Source organism: Arachis hypogaea, chromosome 20 (genome assembly GCF_003086295.3).
Source record: "Arachis hypogaea cultivar Tifrunner chromosome 20, arahy.Tifrunner.gnm2.J5K5, whole genome shotgun sequence".
In the NCBI taxonomy this organism is placed as follows: Eukaryota; Viridiplantae; Streptophyta; class Magnoliopsida; order Fabales; family Fabaceae; genus Arachis; species Arachis hypogaea.
The window spans coordinates 141,640,935-141,655,008 of record NC_092055.1 but is presented as its reverse complement, the minus strand read 5'-3'; the positions used below and the strand labels follow the sequence as shown (position 1 = coordinate 141,655,008).

Sequence of the window (14,074 nt, the reverse complement as noted above, 5' to 3'; positions counted from 1 at the left end):
TCTAGGATGATAAGTTGGAGCTAGTACAATATTTTATTTGCTTACTCAGTATTAAAAAAGATCTAAGGACTAATATCGCATTTAAAGCTAAATCTCAAAGATCAATATAATTTAAACTAAAAAGACTAAAATGATAAAAAAAAATATATAAATCTCAGGAACCACCATAAAATTTTAGTCAAAATTAGTCATTAAATTAATAAAACATGCTAAATAGTGACATTAGAGTTCAAATAGGTCTTAATACAAAAATTAGACAAAAATGACAAATAAAGACTTCATTAATAAAAATAAATTTAAAAACTAATGAGTTATGAATCAAAATTTAAGGTGAATTAAATTTAAGAAACTATTTTAAGATAAGACACAAATTTAAAAATTAAATCTAAATTTTTAATGACCAAATGTTTAAAGAACCAAGTTTGTTTAAGAAACGAAGCTACCAATGAAAGACTACTTGAATGGTATCTCACAGTCTCACACGTTAATCCTTGTTGCTGACTCAGTGACACATCTTTGAGACCATCCTTTCACAGTAACCTCATTGCTCCTAATAAGGTTTTTCTTTCTATTTTTTTTAATTATTCTTTAATAATTTAGACTTTAAGAGTTTAGAGCACGTGGTCCTCTTTACATTACATTATTGATTCATTATTTTCGTGTTCTGTTTCTCATCTTATTATTACGTTTTTACCCCTAAACCATAAAACTCATGCCACCTTACATTCTATTCATGGCTTCAAAATTGGCAGCACAGTAAGAAGATTTTTGTCATGTTAGGCTTCTTTTATGGTAAGCATTAATGTTGTCCTTAATTAATATTTTTATTTGCATTTTAAATGGTTTAAGAGTAATTATTAGTCAAAATAATGATATATACAAAAAATGATTAACTACCAAAAACGCCCCCGAATTATTCAGACGCGGACAAAAATGCACCCAAATTTTACTATCGACAAATATACCTTTAAATAATTTAAAAATGCAATAAAAATACCCAACAGTAAGTATGTATTTTCAAAAATTATCTTAGAGATTGAATTTTGATACAAATTTTTGTAAGCATGATTAGAAAAATGAGATATTATTATTCTTAAAATTTGATAATTTTTTGCTGAGTATGTATTTTTTTGTGATTTTTTAAAAGTATTATTGGTTGTTAACAAAAAAATTACAAAAAAATTATATACTTAACAAAAAATCACCAAATTTTAAGGATAATAATATTTCAGTTTTTTAATTATGCTTGCTAAAAATCACATCAAAATTCAATGTCTAATGATTTTTTGAGAAATACATATTTAATGTTAGATAATTTTGCAAAAAAAACTAACATTAAATATGTATTTCTCAAAAATTACATTAGAGATTGAATTTTGATGCAACTTTTTGCAAGCATTATTAAACAAATGAGATATTTTTTTTCTTAAAATTTGGTGATTTTTTGTTAAGTATATATTTTTTTGTAATTTTTTAAAAGTATTATTGGTTGTTAACAAAAAAATTATAAGAAAAATATATACTTAACAAAAAATCACCAAATTTTAAGGATAATGATAACTCAATTTTATAATTATTCTTGCAAAAAATTGTATCAAAATTCAATCTCTAAGGTATTTTTTAAAAATATATATTTACTGTTGGGTATTTTTGTTGTGATTTTAAATTATTTGAAAACATTTTTGTCGATAGTAAAATTTGGGTACATTTTTGTCAGCGTTTGAATAATTCAGGAGCGTTTTTGGTGGTTAACCCTACAAAAAAATATAAAATATTGCATCTAACAAATTTTTATGATATTATCATTACCGATAAATTTTAAAAAATAATTAAAAATAAAATTTAAAGATATATATTCTCAATGTTTAAGAATAATTTTAATTTTATCCATCATAATTTTTCTTAAATTTTAAATTTATTTTTAAGATTATAATAACTGTAGATTTAACAATAATTTATTAGACTCCATCAATACGAAAAAAGATTGGGTAATATAATTATTAGATAATAAGAATAAGAAATTAAAACATGTAACATGTAATAATGTAATAATATACATAAAACTTAAGATTTCTTAATCAATGTTTAACTCCTTAAAATAATCATATGACTAGAATTACTAACGCTTTGTTAGTAGTATCTCCCAGTCACCATGAATGACCAATAATAGAATTCAAATAAGGCATTAATTAATTAAAATTGATAAGATAGCATAATTAATTAACTTGTGGGTATGTTCTTCCTTATGGTGAGGAATGGTGTAAATAGTAAAAGCACTCCAAGTCCCATAACAATATTCAGGATAAAGAACAACATATGAACTCCTGCAATTACATGTCAAACAAATTAAACCAACTTGAGTTATGTCTTTAATCAAATCCTTTTAGTTATTAAAACATATGTACTTATGTTATTATAATTTGAATTTTTTTTTTTTAATCAAATTCTTGTGCTGTATCTGAATTTCAAATTCAAAGAGTTGGATTTTGACTATAATCAAGAGTGCTTCAATTATGATTTTTTTTATATATATATAATTTAAGAAAACTAAAGAATTCCAAACATTATAGAATATAATCTAAAATATTAGATGACATTAACTATAACACACATATATATATATATATATATATATATATATATATATATATATATATATATATATATATATATATATATATTGTATTGTTACCCTTTAGCTATTTTCTTATATTATTTTACATCTTATTTATTTATTCTTTCATCTATCTAATTACTCAAATAGCAGTTGTTATTTTATATCTTTTAGGAAAAATTTTAAGTATACCGGAAATACTGGTATTTCAGTTGTTTTAACTGTTGATTTTAATTAATATATATTATATATATTTTTTATAATTCAGATCAACGATTAAAACAACTGGAACACCGGTATTTTTGGTACACTTAAAATTCTTCCGATCTTTTGTATTATTCCTGATACCATATAATAATATTAGTTCTCCTGAAAATTTAAACTGATGAAATAAAATAATATAAATAATTATATCTCAAATTTAGTACACTTGCTAAAATCAAATTGTATAAATTTTATATTACTGTTTTTAAATCGAGTTAGATCTTGAATATGAATTACAAATTTCGATGCAATAAATTTTACTCTTATTATGAGCTCAAAAATTAATTTAGTTGAGTTGAGTAGAAGAACATCATACCTGGTAGAAAAGAAGCATCCATCCTTTTCTGTGACCAAGCTAATCTGCACCAATATCAAAATAAGAAAATTAGAAAAACTGAAACATTAATTAATTGAGAGTAAAGTAATAAATTAGTCTTTTATGATTTGGGTGTAATTTTGTTTTTGTCTTTAAAATTTAAAGTGTCCTATTTAAATTTAAAAAAATTTCATTTAACTTTAATATAGTCTTACCGTGAGGTCAAAGTTAAATAATTAACAGAATGTCTTACATGACAGCAGTAAAAGAACAAACTAAGGTCGATAATCTGAAGAACAAGTACAAATTCCAGAGGCACAAAATCAACCGTAGATGCATTAATACATTTATATATCATTCTTGTTCTTGTTCTCCAGATTATCGACCTTGTTCTTATACTGCTATTATGTAGGATATTCCATTAATTATTTAACTTTGACCTCACGATAGAATTACATTGAAACTAAATAAAACTTTTTTGAATTTAAATTGGACACTTTAAAATTTAAATCTTAAAGACCAAAACAGAATTATGTTCAAACGTAAGAAACACTTTGTTTTACATTGCTTCATCTATTTTTTGAAGAAGGTATATTTGTCAATTCACTATTTTTTAACATGTTTCATCAATAGATAAACTATAATTTCATATGAGAACTAACAATTTCTAACCATAAAAACAACGTATATTAATTCAATATCCATAAAAACTTAGATTCGTTCGACAAAACTATCCCAAGTGAACTGAAAACTGTATCTTTAGAAATTGAATTCGAATTTCTTTTCAATGATTTTGTAGAACGAATCTAATTTCAAGTAGAACATCAAACAAAATTAATTTACATTTTTTAAAAAAGCGCCCCAATCATTTATAGAACGCAAAATAAAAAATAAAATAAAATAAAAAACTCACATTGCCCCTCCTCCAGCTGGACCAATTGTTTTGAAAATTGACATAGCAGTCATGGCAATGCCATTAGCTGCCCCTCTTTGATGTTGTTCCTAATTTTTTTTTTAAATCAACATAAATTAAAGATCAAATAAATTGGAAGGAAATAAAGTCAAATTAAATTATGAGTGAATATCTCATCCAGTTTCTGACAATTATCTTGAAAGGACAACGAAACCCCTAAGAAAAAAACACTAAATTCGGCTCTTAATATATTTTTTTGGGACTGATTAGCTCCTGTGCAAAAAAAACAACATTGATTTTTTTTGGTACAGAGAACTCGTTGTCCTTTCGAAGTAATTGTCAGAAATCGGATTGGAGATTTTTTTGTTAAGGGCCTCGTTATCTTTTGAGGTAATTGTCAGTAGCTATTTTAAGTTTTTCTCATGTATTGAAGCCAAGAACTTACCACTGCTCTATTTTGAAGCAGGAACATACCAGTTATAATGGACACCTGAAAGTTCATAAATAAAAAATTAAAAGAAAAATAATAAGAGCAATATTGAGTTGGTAAATAAATTAATAAGAGAAGCAGTTACCTGCAGAAGGTTTTTAGAGACAGAAGCAATATTTATGAGAAGGTAGAGTGTGAATCCTGACAACATTGCTATGAAGGGGTAACTCTGTAACAGAGGTATGGATACTACCTACAAATAAATAAATAATATAATCATGCCAATATTATTACATGCTAATAATATTAATAAATTAAACGACAAATTAAAACAATGAAATACAAAAAATAATACAAAAAAAAAAACTATATGTCTTTTATTTTAAATATTTGTTTATTATAAATTAGTCAAAAAATATTCACAAATATCCAACAAGTAAGAATAATCGAATACTTAACAAGTAGTCACTACAAATACAACAAAGGTAAAGTATTATTTTAATTCTTAATATTTTAATTAAATTTTAATTTAATTTTTAACATTTCAAACGTTCTATTTTAGTTGAAAAAATTTTTAAGCGAATTTAATATTGTCCCATTATTAAAGTTGATATGAATAATTAATATATTGAAAATGTAATAACATTACCTAAGTAAAATCAATCCTCTAACGATCACCAATATAAATAATTTTTTTAATTTTAGAACAGTGATAATTTATTGCTAAAATTTGAGGTTTTTGAAAAGAAATGCTTTTAGTTATGTTTTACTAATACGTGAAAGTAAAAAGATATGACCTTAACTAAAAATATTGTTAACATTCACAAAATTAACTCTATTAATTATTCATATCATATTTAAAAATGAGACAACATTGAATCTATTTAAAACTTATTTAGACTAAAATAAAATATTTAAAATATTAAAAATTAAATTAAAATTTAACCAAAACGTTGAAACGAAAATAGTATTTTATTTATTCAACAAAAACTTTTTTTTCAACAAAAACATAAATAGCCATAAAATAGTGAGAGGTTACCCCAGCAATGCGAGCAAGCCCAATAGGCCCAAAAGCTTTTTCCAATTTTGGGTATAGAAAAAGCTGATATATTATAAGACCAGTACCTGAATAAACATAAACATTGTTTATAAATATATGACTATATGATATCAAATCAAATTTGTTCAGGAAACATGTTGGTCCCAAATATGTAACCTGTTACTGAAAGAACATCACCAACATTGTCTGTTGTAAAGTTCAAACCCCCCAATCTTCTAGGACTTACAGCCCATAATGAAAAAACCTAACAACCACAGCATCAAGAAATGTGTAGTGTAATTATTAGTTTTGTAGAAACTTTTTTTAATATAATTATTTTTTAACTTATAAAATTATAATCTAAGAATCATATGTAGATATACCTCTTGGTAAGCCATATCATGGAGGGAGAACACACAATAAACAATTATTGATGACATTAAAGGCCAATTCAAAAAGAGGTTTTCATCCTTTTGGATTGTTTTGTCTTTATCATCAGACCCGGTGCCGCCGGTTTCTAAAGAATCATCGTCGTGGCCACCGGCGGCAGACTCGTCTCGATGGATCCGAGGATGGTTGTGTAGTGTTTCCTGCATGCAGTGATGCAAAAAGTTGAGTTCTGTTTAAGAATTAACTACTAATTCGATATTCAAAAGATTCAAATGCTTAGAAAAAGATATTGAAAAATATTATCGACAAAATAGTTCTTGAATGATTTGAAAATACGATAAAAAAATATTAAATATTATATTTTTTTATAAGTGACAAAAAAACCTTTAAGGATAAAAATATATTATTTTTTCTAATATTTGTAAAAATATAATTTTTTAAAATTTTTTTTAGAATATATATTTAATATCTAATTTTTTTGGTCATATTTTTAAATTTTTTAAAAATTTACCATTAATATCTTTTTGAATTATTTTTTTAAGCATTGTGAACTTTCAGATACTATTTTAATAATTTACTCCATGATTAATACATAATTAAGTATACACTGGCGAAAAAATAGGATAAAAAAGTATTTGATCTTAATGGTAAAAAGTTGAGTCCTCATAGAATTACCGGAAGCCAGATGCAGAGAATTAATACCACAAAGGAAAAAATTGATATTATCAATGAGGGCAAGAAGTATGGGAACCTGCAATAGGAACAGAAACAATGTGAAAAAGGAAGTTAAAAGAAAATGAATTTCAACCAAGTTGGGTTGGTCTAGTGGTTAGCTCACTAGTCCGCTTAAGCAAGTGTCGGGGGTTCGAATCCCGCCTTGTGCATGCAGCAACCCATTGGCCAGCGGCAAACCCTTAAATGGAGCTCAGTACCGCGACGGATTAGTCCTTGACCTGCCGGGTTGGGGGATACCGTGGGAAACCAAAAAAAAAAAAAAAAAAAGAAAATGAATTTCTAAATCATATTATATAAAAGTAATTAAAGAGCAGTGAGGAAAAATTCACTTACTTATCCCAAATTGAGTTTTTTGGAAATACATTGGGGTATTTCACTACTGGCTGCAATACAAATTAAATTGTTTAGATATATATACATAACATATAGAATAAGTTAAAAAAAAAATTAAAGAACTGTGTTTCTTAAATTTGAAATTAAATGTGGTTAATTAATTTTTAGGATTAAAATAACTTTCCCTTTACTTACATTTGGTCATTTAGATCAAATGTTAATAACTCATGTCCATAAAAAACAAGTTATGGTCATGTGAAAATTAAAGAAATTTAAGGCAATTCCTGAAAAGTTTTTTTTTTTTTTTTTCAAATGATTTGAGATGGAAAGAGAAGAAAATGTACCTGAGCAAGGTAGCCTCCCAATGCTGGTCCAATGACTAAACCTATGCCCCAAGCTGCACTAAACTGAAAATCAGATCAACCCTTCAATCATCATTCATTCATACATATATATCCTGCTTTAATTTTCTATTCTCATCCCTTCAAGAGAATGCCACTAAATCTCCAAAGTGATTTCTCATATTCACGATTTTTATTATTTTATTCTTTTAAATTTAAAATTAATTATACTAGTCTTTGAAATCTAGTTCTAAGTATCATATTGGTCTCTAAATTCTTTTTAGTACTGAATCAACAAAATAAATGTTGAGTTAGTTTTAACTTACTACGCTGGATACAAAGCTAAACAATGTCATTTCGTTTAATAGTTAAATACAGCAAGAATGAAAAAAGAATAATAATTTATATGATGTGCAAATCATCGAATCTTCCTTTATTCTCTAAAACGACATCTTTTTTACTTTATTTAAAAGCTAAAATAAAAAGACGTCATTTAACCATGTGTCTAGCGTGACAAGTCAGAACTAATTCATCATTCCGTTCATTCATTTAAGGTCGAAAAAAATTTAAAGACTAATATGGTGCCTGAAATTAAATTTTAGAGACTAATATAATAAATTTTAAATATAAAAAACTAAAATACTAAAAATTGTGAATTTTGATACCACTACGAAAATTTAGTCCGATTAATTAGAAGCTTACGGTTGAGAGTCCTAAGGCTTGGTTTTCTTCTCGAAATATTTCAGAACTATAAGCCTGTTAATTAATTCAAATACAACGTGTTAGAAGAGAAATAAAAAATATTTATAAATATATTTTACACAATATAATATACATGGCCTATATAATTTTTTTTTTGGTACCTTCATTGGTCCAAGCAAACCATTCAAACTTCCCAGAAAAAATCTTGTGGTAACTGCCATCCAAAAGCTTGTGCTAAGCCCAAATAGTGTGTTGAAAATTATACTGAAATTAAGTAATTGATTCATAAGCATAATAATTTCTTTTAATAAAATTTTGAAGATAAAAATAATAAAATATAATGAAATATGTAAATTAATTGAAAGATTCTTACACTGCAATAATCCCTATAATTATAACAGGTTTTCTACCAAAGCGATCAGCAATTATTCCCCACAATATAGATGTCAACGCTCTTCCAAACATGAATGCAGATCCTACACAACAATTATTTTTTATTTTATATATAACTTATTAGAAATACAACATTTAAGGTAGTATTTGGTGAAGAAATAGAGACAGAAAAATTGAGACTAAGAGATAGAGATTAAGAGATAGAAACAGAAATAAATCTCAGTATTCTGTTTGGTGCAAAGTGGAAGACAGAAATTAAAACAAGAATGAAACTCTAATTTAATTTTTACAAAAGATAAAATTGAAATTAATTAATTGAAATGAGAGTATTTTAGGTATAAAATGTTATTAAAGTTTCAGTCTCTGTCTCTAAAAATTCCAGTCCTCTGTGTCCTCTCTTTTTTGAGGTACTAAAATACTAAAATTTTAGGGACAGAGACAGAAATTTTAGTACCAGTCTCTGAGCCAACAAACATGATACTGAATTTCAGTCTCTCAGTCTCTGTCTCAATACCTCAAAACAAACGCTACCTCACACTATTAATTGGAGCTTAGATATTCAAGAATAATGTAAGTAATACTAAAATAAATCTTAGGTTTAATTACTCTGTTAGTCCCTATAGTTTCGTAAAATTTTTAATTAGGTCCTCATACTTTTTTTCTTTTTAATTGGGTCTCTATACTAATTTTTTTTTCAATTAAGTCCCTCTTAGTAGTAATTGGCTTAATTTTATAAGGACCTAACTAAAAAAAAAAAGAATTGGTACAGGAACCTAAATAAAAAGAGAAAAAAGTATAGGGACCTAATTAAAAAAAAAAATTTGGTGCAAGGACTCAATTAAAAAAAAAAAAAGTATAGAAACCTAATTAAAAATTTCGCAAAACTATAGAAACAAGCAGAATAATTAAACCTAAATCTTATTATTCTTACCTACATAACCAGCATAGCCACTTATGTCTTCCTCTCTTTTGGCAATATGAAAATCACTTACCTACAACAAGAAAAATATATTTTTTAATTTTAATTTTTTTATTTTTAATAGTAATAATTACTGTCTTCTCAAAATAAGTATTTTTTTTTTTATTTGAACAAGTGAGAAAAGGAGGAGGGAAATTTCTATATATTCATCTTTCAAAAATGAATTTTTTTCAATGAGATACTATGTTGAAAGTTGAAACAGTGAATTAATTTATTGAATTGATAATATAATTAATTAATAAAAAAAATATTAGTCTTATTAGGACAAATAAGTAATCATCAAAATAACAACTATACTATTGGCCCGTTAATTTCGGAATTGATGTCCAGACAAATAGTGATAGAACGTGAACCTTCTAGCCAGAATTATTATTAATTATATAAATGAAAGTTCAATCTGAGATTTACAAAGCAGAAATTCAAATCAAACTTGAAGACATATAAATAATGTCGAAAACTATGCGATGTACGGGTGTTCATGGTTGGATTGGTTCGGATTTAAAATTTTTTATCAGTATATCCGAATTTATTCGAGCCAATTAAATTCATATTGGATTGGTCAGATATTTTATTAAAATTAATATTAAAAAAATTTATGTGAATAATATATAATAATAAAATGTAAATAAATATCATAATTTAAATTAAAAAAATAAAATTATATATATTATTATATTTTATTTTTTTTACAATTAACATAAATTTAATTAAGTAATCGAATAATTTTTGTAATAAAAATAAAATAAAAATAATAAAAATAGTAATGTATTTTCAAATTTTTAAACAAAATTTTAAAAGCAGAACATTAAAAATCCTAATCAGCCCTAAAGAAAAAAAAAATTCACTTAGACTTACCATGAAATAAAGGTAAGGAAAGAGAGATGATATAGGCAGCGCTGCAAAAACACAGAAAAATACAGAGATTATACATCAGAATCAGACAATAAAAAATTTAATTTTTTAATATTTTTATCAGTTTAAAAAAATAAAATAAATAAGTAATGGTATTGCTATGTGAACCAATAATTTTATAATCACCATGTATGCAGTACACATAATATATATTAATAATAATAAAAAAAAAAAAACTAATCAAGTATGTTTTATCAAATTCTTTTTTTTTTTTTTTTTTGGTTCAGTCACCGTGCATTTAGCATTGGAGCAGCTAACAACAAATGTCTAATTCGGTATGGCTACATTTAAAAGAGAGATTTAAATTAAAAAATAAAAGTTAAAAAAATTAAGAGATAAATTAAATTAAATCTTCGTTATTGTATTGATATAAAATATATTAAATTGAGTTATATTTTAATATTATATTTAATTTAATATAAATATAAAAATTAAAAAATAAATTTAAAATTTAAAAAATAAATTTAAAAATTAAAAATTAAATAAAAATATATTTAAAAATAAATATTATTAAAGTTTTTATTTTTATTTTAAATTTTTTTTTATTTTTTTATATTCTGATCTAAAATAAAGTCAGACCCATTAAAGATAAATATCTATTAATGATAGTCTTCTCTACTTATCCGCTTCTTAAGAGATTGAACATAATAAGAAGATCCAGTTTTACTTATTTAAATAAGTAACTGTCTCATATCGTGGACAACTAAAAAAAAAAATAATAAGTAACTGTCTCTTCAATATTTTTTTACTATTTTTATATCTATTAAAAAATAAATTTCAACAAACTTTTATAATAAAAAAGATAGTTATTCATCCAAAAAGGTAGAACTACTTTGAAATGTGATTATTAATACACTGATCCTCTTCAAATATATACACAACCCAATATACTAAAAATCTGGTTAAAACTATTGCTAATTTAAGTATCGAAATCTTTTGTAGGTATCAGTTATTCCTTACAAAAAATTTGAAAAACGATACCTCAACGCCAACATAAGTTAGACGCAATCTCAAAAAGAACATAAACCTTATGTTTAGTGGCAAATTACTATTTTAAAATATTCGCATCGAGTTTGTTTTTGTGTAAAGTTATTAATAATTGAAAATCATTATATAATTTAATAGATTTGACTAAATTAATATCTAATAGTTCTTAACTATTAACGGTATATAAACATAAATTTATGTATATTTTCACCAACAAAAATATTAAGTTGTTTCTAAAAAATTTATTATTTCAAAAAAAAAAGAATAATGATGCATTAAATATTTAAGAATTTGATATTAATATATAATTTGTAGTTATAATTAACTCTCCGATATATACACAAATATTTTTTAGAAAATTATTACACTTTTCTCATATACAAATTATCTAAATAATATTTTTATTTATAAAATATATATTCCTTTCTCCTTTTTTAGTAAGATTAAAATAATATACATTACCAAAATATCTTTTAATAATTATTAGTTGATTATATATATAAATTAATGATAAAAATTATTAGTTGATCTAAATAATATTAATAATGGTAAGCAGTTTATTTAATTTATTTTAATATTTTACCACATGATATGCTGTTAAAAAAAATTAATTTAAGTATTTTATATATTTCATAATAAATCATAAAGTATTAAAAATAAATAAAATTTATTACAATAACAATAATAATAATAATAATAATAATAATAATAATAATAATAATAATAATAATAATAATAATAATAATAATAATAATAATAATACATGCTTGACGTCATTGATTACCTCAATTATTCCCAGTTAGTAGTATTATCTGAGTTCTGACGTGTACATCAATATTCTTGTTTTACATTAAATTATATTCTTTTTATTAAATTTGTACATGTACATCACCCATTTAAATAAGAAAATAATGATGCTAACATACACAAATTTATGTATAAGTATTTCATACCTTTTAATTTGGATATAAAAATTATGCTCTTGTTTTACATTAAATTATATTCTTTTTTATTAAATTCGCAATTTTCTTGCTTACATTAATTATTTTATTAACTTTTTTTTCTTAATTAATGTTCTCTCTCAAACTTTATGCTGCCAATATTATTTTGCTTAGTTACATTATTTTTATTTTCTCTTTTTATACTATAATTGAATAAAAATTAAAATATTCATTTATTTATTTTTGTTATAAAAAAGAAATTCATCTATAAACACTCTCTTTTTTATTTTCTCTTTTTATACTATCAAAATATCTTTTTTTGTTAGTTAAATAAATTTTATTTAAATTTTAGCACCAAATATTAACTAAAAAAGACTTCGTATTTGTCATCTCCCTCTTTTTCACCATAATTTGTTTTGAGAAAAAAATTGTTTCCTCTCTACAAAATTACAGTTTGATTATACGACTTCAGTAAATCATTTTTATTAAAAATTTAAATAATTAGATACAAATAATATACGAATAGCAATTAAATCTTGCTAAAAAATTAAGAGGGGTCTAACTAATAATAAGTCAACAAATATTTTTGAATTATATTTTATATTAATCAATGACATTAATTGTTATTAATTAGTGGTTATTTAATTTTTTTTTAAAGATACAAAATTAATGATTATTAATTGTCTCTTTTTACTCTAATTCACCTTTTACCATTTATTATGCAAATAATAATTATTCTTTCTAAAAAAAATTTTGAAACTCCAAAAAACAAAAAATATCAAAACATAAGATAAAGAATCGTCTAAATCTTAAGAAAAAAATATACAAAATATAGGAAAAAGAATAATCCAAAACTAATCAAAAGAATCATCCAAATCCTAAGAAAAAATATACAAAACATAAGAAAAAGAATCATCCAAAACTAATAAAAATAATAATCCGAAATATAGAAAAAAGAAATATAAAACTAATTAAAAAGATCATTTAAAACCAAATAGGAGGAGGAGAAGAAGAGCCGCAGGGTAGACGGCGTTGCGTGGACAGTGAGGGCACTCGTGGTGGTGCGTTGCGATGAGTGGATGAGTTATCATGGATCGGAGTAGTTGATCGCGCATCTCGAATGGGGATTTGGTGGTGGCTGCGTCGCGACGGATGGAGAGTTGTTGGGTGCGAGTGGCGAGCGATGGGGAGTCGCGATGGGATGCGAGGAGGGTGAAGTAGAAGCGCGATGGTGGTTATCTTTCCTGCGCGAACGGCAGATGAGGTGGCGGAGAAGGACGCAAGGACAACCAGCAATGGCGCGCGAGGACAAAACCGTAGCAGCGTAGGGCATTAGAAAGAGGGATTAAGATTTGTGATTTTGTATGGTAAATGGTGAGTAGAAGGGAAAACAAATTAAAGTAAACTTTGATTCAAAAATGTCAATTAATTAAATTTTAAATTTAAGAATATAATTTAAAATAAATTATTATTAATTGAGTTGTTCAATTTTTGGTCTGTAATACTTCACTCCCTATATTTTTTATAGGAATTTAATTTTATAATTGTATCTAGCATCGAATCTATTCTTGAAGCTTTAATAGTTGAATAGTCAATGCAAGTGTCTTGCTGTTACATTCACTTTCAAATATCCATTTCATCCTTGTCATACATACAGTAGAAAATTAAGCAAATTTAATAAAAAAATATTGTTATATAACCAATAAATAATATTATTTTTTTAATATTTAATTAGTAGTAATTTATATATATTTATAAAAATTTTACACATAAAAATATATAATT

General features: G+C 24.4%; 1 protein-coding gene across 1 annotated transcript; it reads right to left on the bottom strand.

Annotated features, from left to right (window-relative positions):
- Positions 1 to 1,984: 1,984 nt before the first annotated feature.
- On the bottom strand, positions 1,985 to 10,390 carry LOC112782850 (protein ZINC INDUCED FACILITATOR 1). The gene is made up of 16 exons (XM_025825480.2): positions 10,305 to 10,390; positions 9,402 to 9,462; positions 8,451 to 8,553; positions 8,239 to 8,341; positions 8,078 to 8,131; positions 7,379 to 7,441; positions 7,035 to 7,084; positions 6,642 to 6,717; positions 5,960 to 6,166; positions 5,754 to 5,841; positions 5,577 to 5,662; positions 4,683 to 4,790; positions 4,553 to 4,597; positions 4,108 to 4,196; positions 3,195 to 3,238; positions 1,985 to 2,324 (listed from the first exon to the last, which is right to left on the bottom strand). The coding sequence occupies exons 1-16, from the start codon at positions 10,305 to 10,307 to the stop codon at positions 2,221 to 2,223; spliced, it is 1,284 nt and encodes a 427-aa protein (XP_025681265.1). The 5' UTR covers positions 10,308 to 10,390; the 3' UTR covers positions 1,985 to 2,220.
- Positions 10,391 to 14,074: the final 3,684 nt, after the last annotated feature.

Excerpts from the sequence above, each read along its gene's own strand:
- LOC112782850 (XM_025825480.2), bottom strand. Across the intron at positions 6,718-7,034 it reads AAAAACTCAATTTGGGATAA|GTTCCCATACTTCTTGCCCT; the intron begins GTAAGTGAATTT and ends TTCCTATTGCAG. Across the intron at positions 3,239-4,107 it reads CCAGCTGGAGGAGGGGCAAT|ATTAGCTTGGTCACAGAAAA; the intron begins GTGAGTTTTTTA and ends ATATTGGTGCAG.